This window comes from Sturnira hondurensis, unplaced genomic scaffold (genome assembly GCF_014824575.4).
Source record: "Sturnira hondurensis isolate 20B ecotype Veracruz unplaced genomic scaffold, ASM1482457v3 Scaffold0018097, whole genome shotgun sequence".
NCBI lineage: Eukaryota > Metazoa > Chordata > Mammalia > Chiroptera > Phyllostomidae > Sturnira > Sturnira hondurensis.
The window spans coordinates 1,893,154-1,915,414 of NW_028090728.1; the positions used below are offsets into that span (position 1 = coordinate 1,893,154).

The 22,261-nt window shown below is 47.2% G+C and overlaps 1 protein-coding gene across 3 annotated transcripts in view; it reads left to right on the top strand.

The window, feature by feature from the left end:
* The window catches only part of SHMT1 (serine hydroxymethyltransferase 1), a 23,305-nt gene continuing 1,044 nt past the window's right edge, over positions 1–22,261 (top strand). Inside the window, exons 1-11 of one of the 3 annotated variants that reach the window (XM_037068763.1) lie at positions 1–139; positions 4,756–4,882; positions 5,794–5,939; positions 11,277–11,392; positions 12,064–12,224; positions 15,457–15,538; positions 16,028–16,240; positions 17,660–17,776; positions 19,423–19,545; positions 21,245–21,361; positions 21,886–21,996. In XM_037068763.1, coding sequence (XP_036924658.1) covers positions 4,787–4,882; positions 5,794–5,939; positions 11,277–11,392; positions 12,064–12,224; positions 15,457–15,538; positions 16,028–16,240; positions 17,660–17,776; positions 19,423–19,545; positions 21,245–21,361; positions 21,886–21,996 — 1,282 coding nt within the window. In that variant the 5' untranslated portion in view covers positions 1–139; positions 4,756–4,786. Of the gene's footprint in view, positions 140–4,755; positions 4,883–5,793; positions 5,940–11,276; positions 11,393–12,063; positions 12,225–15,456; positions 15,539–16,027; positions 16,241–17,659; positions 17,777–19,422; positions 19,546–21,244; positions 21,362–21,885; positions 21,997–22,261 lie in introns of those variants that run through there. The other 2 variants (XM_037068762.1, XM_037068764.1) reach the window with 2 other exon arrangements.

Below are 22,261 nucleotides of genomic sequence, written 5' to 3' on the forward strand. Positions count from 1 at the left end.
CCGTGCGCCTTTCGCTCCGGATCCAGCGCGGCGGATTGCCAGCGCGGCGGATTACCCGCGGCCTGTGTAGCGGATTCTGGTCGCTCAGCCATCAGCGTGGGCTAGGTATCGACAGGGTGGTGCGCAGGATCTCTTTTAGGTAGGTGGGCAGCTTCGGGCCTAGGGCCTCGGGGACCTCAGTGCTCGTTGAGCACTTTGCTGTGAGCGTCCTCTGGTGGTACTCCCCACCCCCACGTGGCGCTGAGAGGCCCGAGGAAGTGGGGAGCGCCTTGTTAGTGTGTGAGGTGAAGGGTTGGGCGGCCATGAGGCCGCAGCTTCCGTACCTGGCCACACACAGATGCAGTAGAGGTGGGGGCCTCAGCTTAACGCCTGCCGCTCTCCTAAGCATTCTCCGGTTAAGTATTCAACTTTTAAGCGCAGCCCTTCACCTGCTACAGTATCCTCATAAAAGAGCTGCGAATAGAATACTATCCTGTAGCCCATTTTACAGATGAAGAAGGTGAGGTTCAGAGAGAAGGGCCGATTTAGGTGCGACCCCGCAGCTAGCAAAATGGCACAATCCTCAATCGAACCGAGGCTCACCGAGCCTGCGCTCTCCTGCGCTCTCTACTGTGTTAGTGGTCGCGCTCCTTTCGGAGTGCGACCAAATCCGCCTGGGGGAGGAATGCGCCTTGTCTGCAGTCTGCCGCCCCTGCTCCGGGAGACAGACGTCTCTTTGTTGCGTCCTTGGCTCGGTGCCCTGTGCTTCGAGGTTCTGGAAGTCAAGAGAACCTTGGTCAGCCTAGCACAGCGCAGACACGTGCCACCAATCAGGCAGGTGCTGCTCTGGAACCAGTTTAGATTGTTATGGAATCAAAGTTTTAATTTCTTTCTTGAGGGAACATGCAGTGAAGGTGGGTAATTAGGCTTTTATTTAGTGTAGAGTGATGAAGAAGGGCTTTGGAACTAGAGGTAAAACTGTTCAGATTCTCTTTATTAGGTGACAAACCCTGAGTCTCAGTTTTCTCTTCTGTAGAGATCACAGAATCTGTATGAGACAGGGTGGTTCCAGTTGTGACCAAGGCCCAGGGTCCGAGATTTGGAGGCATGGGGAAGCAGGTGACTTCAGTCTCTCTCCCAAGGGTTGAAGTGAGGGTCATGCCACACTGTTATGCAGTGAGCAGCATCCCTCAGCCCAGTCAAGTTGGTACATCACACTCAGGATCTTTGTCTTTCTTACTGTAATTCAGGATGCCACTGGATTTAATAGATTTAATTGACTTCATAGACAAAATAGGTTATATATATAATTGATGTAATTGAAACAAGACAAAGAATCTTGTACTCTGAATGAAGAATTCAAACTTCATGGTTAAAAAAAGTTTAATATGGACTTGAGGATATGCACCTGTGCAGCCTGGGGTTAAGTTCACCCTGGGGTTAAGAACGAAGTGTGACTTAGAAGTAGCATCTTGAATAAGGAAAACATTTGCAACCAGGGCAGAGGGCAGCAGGTTGACACTCAGAAGTGAAGTGATCAAGATGCAGAGGAAGGCAAGATGCTGTCCTTTTTCCTGAGCACAGTGGAACTGAATGCCTTTCAGAGCGCCTTGTCTGTCTGACCCGCTCACAGGAGAAGGGTTCCATGGGGACTTGAGTTATTCAGTAGTTGGTAGTCTTCTTTGTCACTTGCCATCCTCAAATCCCTTTTAATCTTGACTAATCAATATTTTTTACTGTGTTTTTTCATTACCATTTATCCCCTTTATAGCCCCCCTGCCCCCCCCCCACACACACACACTAGTCAATATTTAAAAGAAGCTTTTCTCTTTTGAGATCCTAAGACCAAGGGTCCTATTTTGGCTCTGGTGCTTTTTTTTGTGGGCCTACCACCTTGCTGAGGGCATTGTGTGTTGGCCTCCACACAGGTACACAGGTTGAATTGGCCATTCTTGAGCACAGAGGTCAGCGTGGAAAAGCCATGGGCAGAGCACCCGAACCATTTACATGCCTCCCCACCTTGGAAGGAAATGCGGGCCTGGCCAGCCACATTCAAGACTGCTGACCATCCTGCCTGCCCTTGGCAAGGTGGCCCAGCTGTTGCCACATGTTTCCATTGCATTTACATATAAGTGCTTCCACCTTTGTTTTGCAGGGTGGCTGCATTTCTAATCTTGTGAGTGTGGTAAAATAATGACTGCTTGAAAGCCCCAATTAGGAATTTCCTGGTTAGAGATTATTGATAGCTTCTTTTTAGGAGCTCTACCAGAGATTAAGGAGGATCACTGTAACTTGGGACTATTGGACTATTTTATTTAATGGGTATTAAATAAAGTACAAGTTAAATAATGTACAAATTAAGTACAGTTTGTCTAGCAAATTGTACTGTGTGTGTACTTGTCTAGGAACAGCTATAACCTTTCTGCTGTGTTTCTCTTTACTCTCACACCACCACCACACTCACGATACTTCTGACAGCAGGTATGTGGGGGTTTCCCACATATCAGCAGTTCAGTGACACCAGCTTGGTGTCTACAGTTCAGTTCTGATAGTAACCTGGGTTAATTTAGTTCCACTGGACCACCCTCCCTCACATATCAATCACAAGGAGTATGTCCCCAGGTTCCCCACAACTTCTGTCCAACTCGGCTATGCATTAAGTTCCCGTGCACCCCCAATTTCCACCATTTGTTAGAGCAGCTCACAGAACTCAGGAAGACCCTTAACATTTACCAGTTTTTAAAAAGATGTGATAAAGGATACAGACAAACAGCCAGGGCAAGGTCTGGGAGAGTCCTGAGCACAGGAGCTTTTGTCCCCGTGGAGCTGGGGTGCATTATCTCCTGGTGTGGATATGATCACACACCTGGAAGCTCTGTGAACCCTTACTATTGGGATTTCATGGAGCTTCCTCACGTGGGTATGATTACCATCACTCCATTTTTAGCCCCTCCCACCTCTGGGGAGATGTGGGGCTGGGTTGAGAATCCCCAGCTTCTAATCAGGGCTTGGTCTCTGGTGACCAACCCATCCAGGAGCCACCCAGTCTCCACATTAGAACAAGAGATGCTCTTTCTGCTCTTACTGCTGAAGAAATCACAAGGGTTGTAGGAGCAGAGACCAGCATGGATTTACTATTTCACAGTACTCTTGGGAAATGGGCTCTTTCATAATGTCCTCTCCTAGCAGAGGCCCCTGATTCTGTGCCCCCAGCACCCAGCTCTTGTCTTTCACGGCATTTTGCTCACTTCCTCCTTCTGCATATAGTGCATTTATTTTGTTTGCTACTCATCTTCCCCACCAGGGAAGTCCCTTGAAGGCAGGACCCCAGTCCGTTAAGTTCACAACTGTATTAGTCAGTTCACAACTGACTTAGCAGTTGTGAACTTCCAGGGGAATAGCAATGCAGGGGCTCCACAGAGAAGTCCTCAATAAATAGTTGTCGAATGAATCAGTTTTGGGTGAAATTAATGGAAAACTACAGAAAAGCTGCCTACTGTTGATAAGGGAGTTTGGGTCCTATTCATATTTAAATTTTCACAGTAGGGGAGATGCCACTGATCACAGATTCTTGTTCTTTGTAGAAACATGTTAAGAAATGTATATTTTTCAGTATTTTAATGGGATGCAGTTTTCTGATGAAAAATATCAACACGTAGATCTGACCTATAATTCTTATGGGGGGTTTATATTTAAGCAAGTGTGTGCTTTGACTTACAGTTCCTGTAGGAACCCTATGGGTATTTGGAGCATGTGATTTGGGGTTTTGAGTCTGACCTTCATGGTCAACTTGCTGTGTAGCCAGGGGCTAAGATACTGTACTTCTCTGGGCCTCACTTCCTGTTTTAAAAGATTTTATTTATTTTTAGAGAGGGGAAGGGAGAGAGAAAGAGAGGGAGAGAAACATCAATGTATGGTTGCCTCTCCAGCACCCCTCACTGGGAACCTGGCCCACAGCCCAGGCATGTGCCCTGACTGGGAATTACCAGTGACCCTTTGGTTCACAGGCTGGCACTCAATCCACTGAGCCACACCAGCCAGGGCTCTGAGCCTCACTTTAATTCTGGAAAAAAATGGAAAAAATAACAGGTAAGTCAGTAATTCATTTGTTCAGGCATTTGGCAAATATTACTTTATGTCTGGCTACACTGGATTCTGTGGGAGATTTAAAAAATAAAAGTAGCACACAGCCTGTGCCTTCAAGGAGGTGAATTTAGTTGGAGAAATAAGCCATACCCAGGAAGAGGCTAGTTGAGAAAAGTCAGCATAGAGCTGTCTGTCGGCTGGGTCAGGGTTCCTAGACGTCAGGCATAGTTCTCATTACTAACAGGATAACAAGCTGACATCCACCATTTAGAAAGGAAGTGGGAGTGCTCGCTTCGGCAGCACATATACTAGAAAGGAAGTGGGAGTCCCGTGCAGTGGTTTTGCAATAGAATATCTTCGTGTTTACTGGGCAGTTTTGAGGGAAAGGGTAGAAAATAGTGTTGGTCCTCCTGGCTGGTGCAGCTCAGTGGACTGAGTGCAGGCCTGTGAACCAAAAGGTCGCTGGTTTGATTCCCAGTCAGGGCACATGCTTGGGTTGCCAGCCATGTCCCCAGTATGGGACATGTGAGAGGCAACCACACATTGATGTTTTTCTCCCTCTCTTTCTTCTTCCCTTCCCCTCTCTCTAAAAATAAATAAATAAAATATTTTAAAAAATAGTGTTGGTTCTTTAGCAACTCAGAGAACTAACAGGTTTCAGTGAGCTTTGAGTAAATTTCATGTTGGAAGTTCTATTTTTAGGCAACTTTGAACCAGTGCAATGGCGACTGAGGTCAACGGGGCTCCCAAGGATGCTGACCTGTGGCGCTCGCATGATAAAATGCTGGCACAGCCGCTGAAAGACAACGACATAGAGGTGAGGTGTAAGGGGTCTTCATGGGTGTTCCTAAAAATAGTTTATTCAGAATAGCCTTGCAATTAGTACAGGAGTGCCAGATTTAAGGCAGCAGCTGACAAAGTGCTAAAGGCCCCTTCTGGGCAAATTTAAGTGCTCTCCAGTTTACAGAGTACCGAGCGCCATGCTGGCTGTGGGGGCTGCAGAAAGGGGTCCCTGAGGTTGGGCCCTTTGATACAGTTCAGAGAGTACATTTAGACACCAAGAAGCAGCTTTTATAATGTATTTTTATAGCAGCTTCATACATGAGATGTCATTCAATTACCATACAAATTATCTATTTAAAATGCACAGTTCAGTAGTTTTTAGTGTTTTCACAGTCAATTTCAGGACACTTTTGCCCTCCCACAAAGAAACCTTGAACCCATATGTAGCAGTTACCTGACCAGGCTCCCAAACCATAGGCGACCACTGGTCTCCTTTCTGTCTTTATTTTAAAGAAGAGAAGTGAGGAATAAGGTTCAGGGAGGAAAAACATGGTGAAATGTAGAACTAAAAATAAGGTGGAATACAATTAAAAGTTAGGTGAGATACTTATTTTAAGTATATCTGAGTTTGGCTATTTGGGTCATGGACAGCTTCTGAGCACAAAACATGGCTCTCTGACGGTGGTTCTTCTCTTCACTAGGTTATGGCTTTGATCAGAGCAAGATGCTGGATTCCAAGATCCAGATGTTTAGCATCTGTTTTTTTCTTTTTTCTTTATCTTATTAATTATGCTATTACAGCTGTCCCATTTTCCCTCCTTCACTCCCCTTCACCCTGTACACCCTCTCCCACCCACATTCCCCCCCTTTAGTTCATGTCCATGTGTCATACTTAAAAGTTCTTTGGCTTCTACATTTCCCATATTATTGTTTTTTTCTCATTAGGTTTACAACATCATTAAGAAGGAAAGCAAACGGCAGAGGGTTGGATTAGAGCTGATCGCCTCAGAGAATTTCGCCAGCAGAGCAGTTTTGGAGGCCCTGGGCTCTTGCCTAAATAACAAGTACTCTGAGGGGTACCCAGGCCAAAGGTATGTGAATGTTATCAAAGGCCTGCTCTGACTTAGTGAGGTGACATCCCAAATCAGCATAGAATCCAAACCACTCGAGGACTCCTGTCCCCTCCTGCTCTCTGACATAACTTTTTTCCAGTGCCCAGCATGTGAGATAGTACTGGTGTTTTAGGAGCAGCTGGACTCAGGGTCACCTTAACAATCCCTCTGGGGCTTTCTAGAATAACAGGCCAGCCCATAGAGCTGCCGAATGGTCGTCCAGCCTCTGGAAGACGGTCAGTAAGTACTCAGAGTGAGGGTGGTGGTTGCCGTCTCAGGATCTGTTTCAGGAGCGGCCCCAAAGTGGAAACTGTTTCCAGAACCTGTGGTACTGGGAACCCTTTCTGCTCCATTAATGTTGGGTTTCCATTTGCAGTGATTGCAGTCCACTCTTTCACCCCAAGAACCTCAAGAACCTCGAGACAGCATGTTCTTTTTTTTTTACAGTTGTCATCAGGCAAAAGTGGTGATTACAGAATCTGATGCGTGTGTTTTGCAAATGTGTACATCTGTGTCCCAAAGGACACAGAGCAAGGAGCGGCCCCCTTGGAGCTGAACTGGCATTCTATCCTGAGATGCCCTGAAGCTCTCTGTAGAAGGGCCCCAAACCAGACCAACTCTTGGACTGCTTATCTTTCTTATGCCGTGAATAACTAACTTTTGCATTGTGCCTTGAAGGGTTCACTGAGTATTTTCACAATTGATATCTCATTTGATCCTCCTGGCAGCGCAGTAGAGAAAGTAGTACTGTGTTCCCCATGTTAAAGACGGGAAAGCTAAGACTCACTCAAATTCAGTGACCCGTCAAGTTTACACGTAGGGAGCAGAGCTGAGTCGAATCCAGGTGTTTTCAAAGTGTGGTATGATCAAAACTACCTGGTTTTTGTGCTTGGTTTCTGGTGCTTGAGCTCCTAAAACTCTTGGGATCATTGGTGATGGGAATGTCTTTGTTTATTCATGGTAAGCATACCTGAGTTTATGTTACAGAGGTGACTCCGGGGGAGGTCTTAGGGAAAGATCCCAATACAGTATTCATTAGCTTTTCCAGATGTATCCTTTCAGGGTCATGGTCTCCACTGATTGGTTGGCATCAGGGCAGGGGGTCTAAACCACATGACCAGCTATATGGCAGGGAAGGAAGAGGCACCCTGGGTATGAGGTCTGGCAGCAGTTTTGTCCGTTGTTAGGCACCCAGTGTCCTGGTAACCTTCTGTATCTGCTGTAAATTGCTCAGCCAGTTTGTTCAGCTGTCTGTCTCACTTTCCCCGTTCTAGTTGCCAAGGAATTTTCCTAGCTTCTTATTAACCAGCCTCATTGTGAGTAAAATCCTTTCATTCCCCCTTTTTCCTTATTGTGGTAAAATTGGCATAGTAGAAAATTTGCCCCTTTTAAATGCCCAGTTCAGTGGCATTAAGTACATTCACAGTATGGTGCCACCATCACCACCATTCATCTCCAGAACTTTTTTATTTTGCATGAACAAAGCTCTGTACCCTTTAAACAGTAACTCCTGCCAACAAGCGCACAAAAAGGTGCTCAACGTCACTATCATTAGAGAAATGCAGATCAAAAGCACAATGAGATACCACCTCACAGCCATTAGGATGGCTACTATCAAAAACAAAACAAGACTTCCACCAAAATAGAGGCATAGCTGGAAACACTGTGTCTTTTCCCACAACCAAGTTTGCATACAACAAAGGTTTAGAGAACAAAGCCACAGCCAAAAAACAGAAAATTGAATTATACGGAAGTCTGACAACCACTAACTGTTCAACGGGGATGGTAAGAGGGGCGGAGCCAGCAGCGGAGCAGGGTCAGGCAGAAAAGATCCCCAGACCTAGGCGCGCAGGTAGCCCGGACCCAGTCAGGGTGTGGGGCAGACTGACCATGGTCACACATTCGCGCACAGGGAGACGGACCACGCAGGCCCCAGGGGGCGAGGGCCCGAAACGCGAGGGCCCGGTGACGGTGGCACCTGCCGCACCTGTGGCTGCGGCTTGGGACTCGGCAGACGGGACACCATTGTTCCTCTTTGACCCCGCCCCCACATACAACGTCACAACCCAGCGACTGAGTTGCCCTGCTCTGGTGAACACCTAGGGATCCGATCCTGCTACCAACAAGCATGAACAGCCCAAAAGATGGCGCAAGAAGAACTCAAAGTCCCAGAGCCGATAACTCTAAGCAACTGAGAAATTACCAGCCTCTCAGAAGCACAATTCAAGACACTGTTTATCAGGATGCTCACAGAACTGGTTGATTATAGTCACAAATTAGAGGAACATATGAAGGCTAAACTAATTGAAAGGAAGGGAGATGTCCAGGAAACCAATAGTGATGGAAAGGAAACTGGGACTCAAATCAATGGAATGGACCAGAAGGAAGAACAAAACATCCAACCAGAAAGGAATGAAGAAATGAGACTTCAAAAAAAATGAGGAGAGGCTTAGGAACCTCCAGGACATCTTTAAACGTTCCAACGTCCGGATTGTAGGGGTACCAGAAGGGGGAAAGAAACAGCCACGAGTGGAAAACTTATTTGAACAAATAATAAAGGAGAACTTCCCCAGTCTGGCAAAGGAAATAGACTTCCAGGAAATCCAGGAAGCTCAGAGAGTCCCAAAGAAGTTGGACCCAAGAAGGAACACACCAAGGCACATCATAATTACATTAGCCAAGACTAAAATGAAGGAGAGAATCCTAGAAGCAGCAAGGGATAAGGGGACAGTCACCTACAAAGGAGTACCCATCAGACTGTCAGCGGATTTCTCAAAAGAGACCTTACAGGCAAGAAGGGGCTGGAAAGAAGTATTCCAAGTCATGAAATCCAAAGACCTACAGCCAAGATTGCTTTATCCAGCAAAGCTTTCATTTAGAATGGAAGGGCAGATAAAGTGCTTCTCAGATAAGGTCAAGTTCAAGGAGTTCATCATCACCAAGCCCTTATTATATGAAATGCTAAAGGGACTTATATAAGAAAAAGAAGATGAAAAATATTAACAGCGAAAGGACAGCAAACTCACAGTTATTAACAACCACACCTAAAACAAAAGCAAACCTAGAGGACAGCTAGATCAGGAGTGGAACCACAGAAATGAACACATGGAGGGTTAGCAATGGGGATGGGAGGAGGAGAAGGGGAGAGAAGGCACAGAAAATAGCATAGACAGTAGATAGAAAATAGATAGGGGGGAGAGCAAGAATAGTAGGGGAAATATAGAATCTAAAGAACTTGAGACACATGGTTATAAACTAAGGGGGGAGAATGGTGGGGGAGGGAGTGTGCGGGTGGAGGGGAATGAAGGGGGGAATAGAACAACTGTAATGGTATAATCAATAAAATATATTAAACAAAACAAGTGTTGGTGAGAACAGAGAGGAATTGTAACCCTTGTGCATTGTCGGTAGAAATGTAAAATGTGCAAGCCACTGTGGAAAACAATATGGAGGTCCCTAAAAAATTAAAAATACAATTTACATGTAACCTAGCAATTACATTTCTGGGTATATATACTGAATAGAATTGGAAGCAGGACCTCAAACATATTTGCACACCCATGTGCACAGCAGCAGTATTCACAAGAGCCAATGGATGGGAGCAACCCAGGGGTCCATCGATGGATAAATGAACAAGCAAATGTAGTATACCCATATAATAGGATGTCCTTCAGCCTTAAAAAAGAAGAAATCCTATCACATGCTACTAGGGTGAATCTTAAGGACATTATGGTAAACGAAATATCCGGATCACAAAAAGACAAATACTGCACGAGCCCACTAATATGCAGTACTTAGAGTAGTCAGAATCATAGAGATGGAAAGTAGAGTGGTGGTCGCTAGGGGCTGGGGGAGGGAGAAGTGGGGGGTTGTCCTTCAGTGGACATAGAGTTTCAGTTTTGCAGAAGGAAAAAGTTCTATCTGGTGGAGCCACAGAAATGGAGATCACATGGAGGGTTAGCAACAGGGGTGTGGGAGGAGGAGAAGGGAAAAGGTACAGAGAATAAGTAGCTTAGATGGTAGGGAGAAAATGGGGAGGGTAAGAATAGTATGGGAAATGCAGAAGCTAAAGAACTTATGACACATGGACTCGAACTAAAGGGGGGAATGTGGGGAGGAGGGGGTGTGCAGGGTGGAGGGGAATGAGGGGGGAAGGGAACAACTAATGGCATAATCAATAAAGTGTATTGTTAAAATTTTAAAAAAGAAAAAAAGTTCTATCTGTTGTACAACATGAATGTACTTATCAATGTGAGGCACTTAACACTGCTTGCTAAACTACATGCTTGAAAAGGGTTAAGATGGAGCCCTTGCAGGTATGTCTCAGCGTAGTCCTGTAACTGAAAGGTTGTGGGTTCGATTTCCAGTCAGGACACATACCTAGGTTTCCGTTCCCATCCCTGGTCCAGGTGAATACAATCCATGCCTGGAAGGCAACCAATTGATGTTTCTCTCACATAGCTGTTTTCCTCCCTCCCTTCCTGTTTCTCTAAAATCAGTGAAAATAGTATGTCCTCAGGTGAGGATTAAAAAAATTATTTCAGCCCTGGCTGGTGTGGCTCAGTGGATTGAGTGCCACCCTGTGAACCAAAGGGTCACAGGTTTGATTCCCAGTGAGGGCACATGCCTGGGTTGTGGGCCAGATCCCCAGTAGGGGGCGCATGAAAGGTAACCACACATTGATGTTTCTCTTCCTCTTTTTCTCTCCCCCTCTGTTTAAAAATAAATAAATAAAGTCTTTAAAAAAATTAGTTGAGTTGGTAAATTTTATGTTATTTTTTTTACTATAATAAAAAATGTATATACATTTAATTTAAAATTTTTAGTGTTTTGTGACCATAAGGCATAAGTGTTAAAATTTTCTTTTGGATTAAATTATGATTATTAGGATGAATACAGATAAAAGCCATAAATGTATGATAAATTTTGATATGTAATTATTCAATGAAAAGTAAAATTTTATTAGCAATGCAAAAAAAACCCCCAAAGCTGTCTCCACCCGTCCTCCCATCCAACCCCACCATTCCATGCTCTGTCTCTGTAAATGTGACTACTCTTGGTACTTTACATAAGGGAGCTCACACAGTCACCACTGGCTTATTCAGTTTGCATAATGCCAATGCACGTTTTGCCCATGTAGCTCTGTCAGAATTTCCTTATAGATGAGGAGACGCTTGTTCAGAGTCACAGCATTTGGCACTGATGGAAGATGAGTCATGTGGAGTCTGTACTGAGTCTCTCCCCTTTTGCTCTTCTGTCCCACCCTGGCTTTGCTGACCTCTCTGCAATCCTAAGCCCCCTGCTTCTCTTACACAGGTATTACGGTGGCACTGAGTTTATCGATGAGCTGGAGACCCTCTGTCAGAAGCGAGCACTGCAGGTCTATGGTCTGGACCCCCAGTGCTGGGGAGTCAATGTCCAGCCCTACTCAGGTAATTACCAGGTCTTATTAGACCTGGGGCTGATGTGCCTGGAGAGGAGTCCTAGGAGGATTGCCCATAAACAGAAGTTACAAATAAGTGAAGCCCATCCTGTGTGTGTGTGTGTGTGTGTGTGTGTATGGTTTTCTCCATGTCCTTGTCCCCTGGTTCTTCTCAGCCCTCAGAGATAGTGCCCTGTCCCTGACCATCCTCCTTTCCTTCCTCTTAAGGGGGTTGGTACAGAGGGTGCAAGGAAGGCCTGATTGTTACCAGTCTAAAGTCCAAGTGCCCTACCCTTTGAAAGGCCAAAGCTCAAAAAGAGTTTGGAGAAAAGATGTATTGATTCACAAGGTGCCAAGATGAGATGGGACACCAAATCCTCAGATCAGGTTCTTTCATGTGAAGGGAAGGGAAAGTGGGAAGGGCTGTTTTTGTAAAAACTCTAGTCCCAAGCAATTTCCTCTCATGATTATCATGTCTGAAGCTAGCTATAAGCCTGAAAACTGTGAAAATGACAGGGATTGGAAGCAGAGGGAGTCAGAGAGGAGCATGTCACTCTGTTACATCATGGTGGACATCTGTTCTGGCCACTTCTGGTTGGTGGCCTAGTGGCCAAGCTTGGGTTCCTGCTGGCTGCCTCATGGACAAAAGCAATGGTGCCACTTCTGGTTTGCCCGGCCCAGGGTCCCCTGCCAACTTTGCAGTGTACACCGCCCTGGTGGAACCCCATGGACGCATCATGGGCCTGGACCTGCCTGATGGAGGCCATCTGACCCACGGGTTCATGACAGATAAGAAGAAAATCTCTGCTACGTCCATCTTTTTTGAATCTATGCCCTACAAGGTAAGAGTGTCCCTCTGCATAGCTCTGTAGTCTGTCTGCTCAGAAAGCCTCCAGTGCTCATGTCTGGCTGCCCTGTAAGAATACGTTTTATTCACCTGGCACTACAGGAGTCTCCACCTTTCACTATTTGTCATTTTCCTACCATGGAGATTCCTCGGACATACAGGGCAAGCTGGGGATAGTTGGGAGGGACACAGGGGCTGAGCTGAGGCACAGAGAGCCAGGCAGGAGAGGCAGATGCACAGGAAGTTCCAGCCACAGCAGGGGTACTGACTGCTCCAGAACTAGGGCTCAGTGACAGCTGGGACAACAGTTTCAGCAGCCAGGGGCACCAGGCCTGGACCCCTAGTGATAGCAATTGCGTCCTTAGCTCCAGCTCTGGAACCAGCAGCCCACCATCAGCACCTAGTCTGTTCTCCTTAGCCCAGTCAGCCAGGCTGTGTGCACACATGGGGCTGATGCGTGCCTGTGTGGGGGCCCTGCTCATCTATAAAGAATTTGGTCAAAACAATGCATGTAAGATTCATGGGCTCATGAAGGGCCTAGTGACTTACCTATAGAGATAATTAAAGAGATGGGTAGAAAAGAGGTAACTTGCAGGCTTGTTTATGGTATACTCTGTGTACAGGATGATTCTTTCTCATGTCCAGAAACTATCTTCTCGCGGTGTGTATTGATGATGGTCTGTTCATGGTTACTTTCATGTGTCCCACCATAAACAAAGGTGTCAGACATGATTTTATCCTTTTAAGAAAATCAAGCCATTGCTTTCTCTTGGTATTCTGAGGTCATTGTTGCATGTCCTTGATTGTTTGCTGTTTTTATTATTAGCCTTTGTCTCAGTTCTAGTATTTGTGGATAAGCTTTTTGTGCACAAGTAACAGCTCTTGTCTCTTCATGGAAAGCCTTGGAGTTTCTGGTGACAGGTATTGCATTGACCAACACTGACCTTGAAGATGGATTTTGAAACATGACAGTAGTAACACAATGTTCTGTCTTTGCCCTTAGACCACAAAAGCCAATTCCTACATTTTCTTTTACAATGAAAAGAATGGTGGCAGGGCAATCAGTGGTTTGCTTTCCATCCTTAGACAAGGCCTCTGGGGGCCTTACACTTTTTGGCTGGTGTCTGCTGTTACTGAAGCATCTTCCTGGCATTAGCAAGCCTGGGGCTGCACCATTTCCCCACAGCCACCCCTGTCTTTGACAGGCACTACACAGGCCACAGCCTGCCCTCCCCAACCCCCGTGAACGCTGTGGGGAGGCCCCACCCAGTAGTGGGCCTGCGAGGTTGTGGAGTGGCTGGGACGGGGACCCTTGCCAGCTCAGCCACCTCACCAGCCAGAGGGACTTCTGTGGTTACCAGCCTTCGTGGTCAGACAGCAGGACACAAACCTGCTGAGCCTCCCACAGCCTCCTCTGCCCATGAGGCTCCTTTCCTGACCCACCCGTCACGCCCCTGCCAGCAGTGGGACTTCTTTCACCCTCTGGGCAGCCGCCCAGCATAAGGCCAGGCATCCCACCTCCCTGTGGGAAACATGTACCTTCTGTTCCATGCCCTCCCCCTTTGTGACTAAGGAACCCTCCTTCCTTCCTGTCCAAGGTCTCTGCACCACTGTGGACCCAGGACAGTTTGTTAAAAATGCCTGTGAATTCTTTCAAGAGCCATTTTATTGTCAAAATTTCAAGATTAAAAAACAAAAAAAACCTTAAAGAAAATCCCACAAGTTTCAAAACAAAATGTGGAGGGAGAGAGTAGCAACAGACTTTGGGGTAATTATGTGTTTAAAAAATTTTGTAGAATGATGTTCATTTTTTTATTGTGGATCAACCATTGATTTTTCATCAAGGTAACAGTTTTTGTTGAGTTCTGGTGACTGAGAAAGAATCAGCTACACCCTTAAACCACAAAACAAAAACTACAAATCACCTCTCAGCCTGCTTTTCCACCTGACTTCTTGGTTCCCGTAACCTTGCACACAGGTTTCTGCCATTGTGTTGAACTGAAAGCCCTTTGTTAATTTGGAAAGGGTAACCACCTCCCCCCAAATCCTTAACCTCCGTGGGGCTTATCCTGTGCAGGGCTTCTGCACGGGAAGTTTCTCACCACCTCCTCCCATGCCCCACATCCCTGAATCTTTCCAACAGTAAACCCCTGCAATTACTTGTACTTTCCCTGAATATAAATGCCTTAACATAACCTTAATAAACTGACCTTACTAAGAAATGTGTTACCAAAAAAGAAAGTGTTTTTATCTTCCACATGTAGATGGATCGCAGTCCATCTGCACTGGGTTTCTGTATGTGGCTGAAGCAGGGGCGCAGGCACCACTGTGTGCACGGTGGGTGTTCGGCCGACCTCGTGCCTTCAGTGGGAAGGCCACACTGGTCCTGCAGGGCCCACGGTGGCCCGGCACAGAGGCTCTCTCTTCCCGGCGCCCTTCTGTTACTAGTCCTTTCACGAGCACATCCAGCTGTCATTACTGTAACATTTTTTACATGTTTTTAAATTTCTCGCAGTAAGGTTTTATGTAGAGGTCTTATACATCTTTTGTTAGATATTTTATGGCTTTTGAAACTATGTAATGATATAATTATTAAAAATTCGTTTTCTGTTTTTTGATGCTTATACATATGGATATAATTGATTTTTGGTTTTTGACCCTCTATCCAGTGACCTTGCTAAATTCACTTACTAATTCTAATAGCTTGCCTCCAGAGTCAGATTTTTCCAGGTACATAACTGTGGTGTCTGAGTAATGTCAGCTTTTTTGTTTTCTAATCCTTATGCCTTTATTCCTTTTTCTGGTCTCATTATACTTGGACTGAAAGTGCTGTTGGCAGGCACTTTGTCTCATTCCTGAAGGTAACTGTGTCTTTGCTTGTCTTCCACTCCTGTGTCATTCTGCAGTGGCTTTTTCATTCCTTCTCATCCCAGAAGAGCCCTGGGGGCAGGGGCTCACTTTTCCCCCTGGGACCCCTTAGGGCATCGTGGGTCCAAGAGTGATACTCGCTTGTCTGTGCCACTTGTGCAGGCCGAATACTCTGGTATCACATTTCACCCCCAAGTCCTGGCCTGGGACATCTTTCCTGTTTTCATGGTGGAGAGGAGCAAACAACTTTGGGCACGTGGAAGAAGTCATCTTGTCCTTGATGGCTGGTGCAAGTTCAGGTGGGGCGGCAGGCAGGCTGGAGAGGGCAGCCTGAGCTTTGTGTCCATGGCATTCCGCAGGTGAACCCAGACACGGGCTACATCAACTATGACCAGCTGGAGGAGAACGCCCGCCTCTTCCACCCGAAGCTGATTATTGCAGGTGACGAATGGGGCAGAAAACAGCTGTCTTAGTCCCAGTCCCGGGCCTCTTACAAAGCTAAGATATGACAGTGTTCCCCACCCTATCCTTGCTCACTGCTAGTTTCTGCCTTGGGTAGCTGAGCTTCTTGGATCTAAGTACATTCTCTTCTTTCAGGACAGGTGTCTGTCTTGTCAACATTAGTACTAGGTGGAATAAGATGTGAGGCTGTCCTCAGAGAAGCATCTAGAAATGTTCATTCTTGACTAATTGGGGATGGTAGTAATAGCTGGAGCCATCCTGACTACCATGACATTGAAGAGGCAGAGATCAGAGCAGTTGCCTTTGGCACAAAGATGTTTTTCAAGAATATTCTTCATTTCCTTTCTCAGATTTTAGACGGAGGAATCTCTAAGCTTTCAAATATGTATATGTCCAGAGGCCACCCTACAGCCGACCCTCAGTTGGCCGAGGGTATTTCTGATAACAGTGACACCTTTGCCATCTTAGGAACCAGCTGCTACTCCCGAAACCTGGACTATGCTCGATTGCGGAAGATTGCTGATGACAATGGGGCGTATCTCATGGCCGACATGGCACACATCAGCGGGCTGGTGGCGGCTGGTGTGGTGCCCTCCCCTTTTGACCACTGCCATGTGGTGTCCACCACCACCCACAAAACCCTGAGAGGCTGCCGAGCTGGCATGATCTTCTACAGGCGAGGTGTGCTCCTGGGTGTGGTGTGCTGGCATTGGCTGGGTATTCACATTTAATTTAGGAAGCTGCAGGAAGTGCTCACTTGGGGTCCCTTGATGATGTTAGGATCCCTGAGAGAGCTACTTAGAAGGGGACAAAAACAGGTTTTATAGAAGGGACCTAGAAAGAAACCCTGAGCACAGTTCTCTGGGTCCTGGGAGAGGAGGAAGGATGTTGTGCTGGGTGCCAGCATTCTTTGGCTCAGCTAATCCTCCTTGTGAGGCAGCTGTTGGGGTGAAAGGAAGGACGTGCACGGCTGGGCAGGCTACCAGAAGGCCTTGCAGTAGAGCGTTATTTTGGTGAACTTGCTGTAGTCCACCATGTTTCTCTCAAAGACTCACACTAATCAAACCATAAGGCATTGATGTATAAATCATAGTGCCAGTTTTATTATCTTAGTAAGGAATTTCTCTTTCCAGTAATGGAACGCTTACGGACCGCAGGTTTGTAGGTGCTCCCACTATTTTGGGGTTCCCATATCTGAGAAATCCAGAGCAGTGGTCAGGCCTCATTCAGCCTGTGGTGGGCCCTGGTGCATGAGCCTGGCAGCAGAGAAAGCAGCCCTCTGGAGACTAGATTTCTCTTTACCCCTAAATCAGGGACTCTAAGCCCCTAGACACGTGCATTTACCCACTGGAAGCCCCTAAACTCCTCTGAGGGTCAGTTGGGCTGTGGGTTCTGCAGCCCGGAGCCCTTCCCACCAGCCTGGGAGATGCTGTTTTTCTCCCTGGTGCCCTGGCTTGTTTGACCCAGCCAACGAGTGCAGACCTTATCTGTGCCCCTCATTTACTGTGGTCTCGGGCTGGTTGTGCACCCTCTTTGTGCCTCGTTTCTTCACTCTAGAGTAGGGATCATAATAGTACCAGTTTCTTTAGACCACTCTTGTGAGGATTCAACGAATTAATTTAGGTAAAGTGCTTAGAGCAGTTCAGGCTCACAAGAAGCTCTATAGTAACATTAGTAGTTGCTATTGCTGATTATTAACTTCTATTCCAAAAGGAACCTCATTTACCCCCTTATCTAGCCACAAAGTAGCTAGATACTTTGTCTCCCTCAAAGTAGTCATCTCAGAAGGCTGCTCTTTGACACTCCTTTGAGGAAATGTGCACATGGAGTGTTCTTTGTTACAATCTCTTTGGAGGGAGATTTTCACCTTTTCATTTCATCTGTGAAAGGGTGGTCTGCCCATGCTTGGAAGTGTGCTTCCTCTTGGAAGTGCCCTCCTCCTCTGCCTGACAGCATTTCACACCAGGGCGCACCTCCAGCAGTAGAGGCCAGGCTTGTGCTGAGTGCCCCGCTAGCCAGCCTGAGTTTGAGTCCAGGCAGGGAGAAAACAAAGGTAATAGCCTATCCGTTGTGCCCATTCTGATGTTTTTCTTCACCCAGGAGTGTGCAGCGTGGATCCCAAAACTGGCAAAGAGATTCTATACAACCTGGAGTCGCTCATCAATTCTGCTGTGTTTCCAGGACTGCAGGGAGGCCCCCACAACCATGCCATTGCTGGTAAAACATCACCAAACCCATCCCAAACCCTCGGACAGTGTACCTCCCCCTGGCGGGCCCCTTGCTGTCAGTCTGTGGGTTCTCCTGCTCTTGTTCATTTTGTGGCCCCTTACTCCAATCTCACCTCCCCACCAAAGTTTGTGCCAGGACTTCCATGCTGGGGATAAACAAGAGGAATATCTCTGTCTAGGAGATCTAACACGGGAGACAAGGGGAACTAGTGACTGGTATAAGGTAGGGACATGGGTGGCCACTCCTGGGCAAAACTGAGGGGCAGGCACATTTTGTGGATAGCCCTCTTTCAGAAATAACGGAAGGAATTTGACAGCTGGAAGAGGGCATAGCAGGGGAGTGCAATGACCAAAGACTAAGTGCCTCTTCCCTGACATCCTGTCCTTCAGCGGGGAAGAGGCACCTGTGTCTGACCCTAGCATCCTGGACTGCGGGGCTGCACCAGCCCCTGGATCTGTCTGACTCCACGACCGCCCAGCAGGCGGTCACTAACTGACTCCTCCTCTCTACAAGTGGCTTAGGAAATTGTGATGATCTCAGGAGTTATTCCATTGTCTTCTTTGGAACAAAGCAATTGCTAGAAGAGCCCAGGACAAAGGTGTAATTTCTCCATCAAGAGAGGCACTAGTGTTTCCAAAGAGGGGAGAGAAGGACACAGTGAATGAGGAACTTAGGCAACAGAGCATAGGACAGGGCATCCACCAGGGTATTTTCTTTTATATTCACTTTCTTTTGTACCTTCAAGCTCAGCACCTGCAGTCCCTTCAACCCTCAGATTGTTGAGGGTTGGCATTACCAACCTCTGAGCCTTTACCACTCATTTCCACACACACTGATTGGAGGCCTCCATGGCCCGTCTTGGGCACATGCATTTTGCATTCACCTCCATTTCCTGTGCCCCCTAGGGGCTCAGGATTGAACACTGCGTACCAGAGCAGTCTGGACGTGCAGGGTAGAACAGGCCTCACCTCACACCTGGACTCTGATCTGAAAGATCTGCATAACTTGGCATCGAAGCATCAGCTTTCAGGGCAGCTAAGCAGTCGTTTTCACATATCAAGCTTTAAAATGACTCTAAAATCTATCTTGCTTAAGAACAACTTTGCTGTGATCATTTTATTAGCACAAAACTTCTGTGCCTGGAAGAAAGGCTACCTCAAAAGCACCTCCTCCAATAGAAGAGGTATGGAGGTTTAGCCAAGTAACCGTAGGGTTAGAAATATGTCAGTGCCCTGGCTGATGTGGCTCAGTGGATTGAGCGCTGGCCTGCAAACAGAAAGGTCGCTGGTTTGATCCTCAGTCAAGGCACATGTCTGGGTTGCGGGCCAGGGCCCCAGTTGGGGGTGTACGAGAGGCAACGGATTGATGTTTCTCTCACACATCAATGTTTTCCTCCCTTTCCTTCTCCCTCCTTTCCCCTCTTCCTAAGAAATAAACAATTTAAAAAATCTTAAAAAAACATATATACATATGTCATTGTTGTTGCAGGGGGGTGGGGCGGCGGGGAGGAATGGATGTAATCCGTGCCCTTCTGTGACACTGAAAAGCAAGGAAGCCTGGGTGGAAAGTGTTTTTTTGTCAGTCTGTCTTTTGATCCTGCCCTTCCTACTTAACTCATTGTTTCTTCCTGCCAGGGGTCGCTGTGGCTCTGAAGCAAGCCCTGTCTCCAGAATTCAGACTTTATCAGCGCCAGGTGGTGGCCAACTGCAGGGTTCTGGCTGATACTTTGATGGAGCTGGGATACAAAGTAGTAACAGGTATCAAAAGAAACTTGGGGGGTGCCCACAGACCCCAAGCTGTGACCCTACCCCTTGTGGTTGCACACAGCCTCACACCATGGCTCGCCCAGTCAGTGTGTGTCTGTAGACTGGTGGCCATGGCATTATGGCTGCAGGTGGGGTATGAGTCAGGACCACGTCCAGAGAAGCAGGTACTGAGTGAGATGGACTTTCCCAGTGAAGGCCTTGCTCACAGGTGCCATCCACCTTGGTCACTGTGCACTTACACAATTAGGATGGCACAGTTTTTCTGGCAGACAGTGTACTTACTTTGTTATCTTTGCTCACACTGCTGCCATGTATGCTAGCAGTAGGTGGTCCAGGAAGGTGGGTCCTGGTACTCTGTAGAGCAGGTGCCTATTCTCTGCCTACTGCCCTCTGTGGGGGTCACAGCCCCCAGTCTGAGGAGTGGGCTCCCCACCAAGCCTTGTGAGCAGCAGAGCTGGGGCAAACACCACCTTCTCAGCAGTCCTGGGTATTTCCTCTTTGCTGTTTTGCTTCACTTCCTTTCTGTGCTTTCTCCTTCACCCTCCACGTATTCCAGTAACAAAGCCCCAGGAACCTCAGTCATCACAAGGATTTAGGCCATACTTTCTCTGGCTACAGGCAGCTCTGGCAGCCCTGCTGCTTGGAGCCTCCCATGGAGTCTCCCCCTTCCTGAGCTCCCGGGCCTGTGATCCTGTCTTGTTTACTCTTCTCTGAAGACTCGATGCAGGCAGCTGAAGCAGATTGTGGTGAATATGCCTGCTGTCGGCATTTCTGAATACCGGCCTCGTGCCCAGCACTGGCCAAGCACTATGTACAGCACCTTACTTACACCTCATGACAGCCTTGTATATTGTTGGTCATGTTTTACAAATGGGCGTCTGAGCTTCCATGGTGTCAAGCTGCCTGACTAGTAGTGGGAGGCTGTAGGGACTGTGACTTAAGCTCTGAGCTGTGGGTCCAGACCTAAGCATTAACTCAGCTCTCATACATCTTGGAAGTCATTGCTGTTGTTCATCAATGACTTGCAAAGGTCTAGGTACTTGAAAGACTTCTGGGTGACCTTGGACCAGTTCTAGAATATTCTTGTAGTGTCATATTTTCACCTGTACCACTTTGATAGTATAACCTTCACAGCATTAGGGATAAAATATATGACAGGCTAGTAGTGCCCGGCACCTAATATGTGCTCAGTGAAGGTAGTGGTTACCCACTGTTACTGTAAATGGAACTACTACCTGCTACTCTGATGCTGCCTCAGAGGGAGTCTTGAGGATTGATTTCAGAGATGTGTGGGAGCTTCCCAAATGTTTTGTCAAAGAAAACAGAAGCCATGGATCTCACTGAGCAAGCTGTCTCTCCCCAGACAAACTTTCGGGCCCTTTCTGGCACCCAGTGTGCTGGGTCATTGCAGTGAGCAGTGTGGCCATTTTCCCCTCAGCCTCAGAGCCTGCCTCTGCATCAGCAGGCACCCTTCTTACACAGCTCTGTCCTCTGTCAAACTCTCAGGTCCTGCAGCATCTTTTCTTTGCAGGTGATTAAAGCCTTTCAGGACACGTGGTGGGGTACTCACCTTCCTGACCCCATCTGCTTTAGCTTTTTCCTCCCATCCCTCATTTCTGAAGAAGAGACATTCCTTCACTTGGCATGGAATTGGCTGTCTGCATTCCTACATGTCCAACTTGGTTTCCAGGTGGTTCTGACAACCATTTGATCCTCGTGGATCTCCGTTCCAAAGGTACAGATGGCGGCAGGGCTGAGAAGGTGCTAGAAGCCTGTTCTATTGCCTGCAACAAGAATACCTGCCCAGGTAAGAATACTCCTTGGTTTTCTCTTCCACACCGCTCCTGTCTGCAATTAAGGGCAGAGGTACAGCTGATGATAACTGTTTTTTGCGGACAAGCATCAGCTGACTGGAGGATAAGTACACTATGCTGGACAGGAACAAAGTTGTGGCTCTCTCCTGGACCACTCTTTGCAACAGACCATCCTGCCAGGAACAGGAGACTGAGGGTGAAGGCTCTGGATGAGGGAGGCAGGGGCCCCTGGAAAAATACAGGCTGGATTTCTCCATGGGTTGTTCCTAAGGTATGGCTGTTGCAATCAAAACCCAGTCAGATGCTAGCCTCACTTGTAGGAGCAGAGGCCACATCACAGTCAAAATGTGCTCACTGCCTGTGCCTTGGCTTCCACCTCTAGTGTGAAAATCACTTGTGCTCTTCAATCCAACTGCCATCTGCAGGCCTGTTCGTTTTGCACAAGTGTCCCTTTGTAGTGCACAGTGGTAAGTTTGGGTGTGACCCAAACACTGCACAGAGCCTCTTTATGTTGAAGGTGACAAAAGTGCACTGCGGCCCAGTGGGCTACGACTGGGGACCCCAGCATTGACGTCCCGAGGACTTCTGGAAAAAGAGTTCCAAAAAGTAGCCCTCTTCATTCATAAAGGTAAGGATGCGGGTTTTCAAGTTTGCTGCATCATATTGTGTATATGGAATCTTTGGACAGTTGAGACCCAGCCACTGAAGGACATTTCTGTGTCAAGGCTGAGTGCTGGGGACAGGAGACAGCAGAAACTGCTTAGCAAATCATCTGGTCTGAGGCATTTATGAACCTGTCCTGCCCAAGGAAGGGCTCATAGAAGAATCAATCGTTTCTGGGATCAACGTTGATACTTACAGCTGTCCTGCCTGAGGTGGGGTATTTGGGCCTT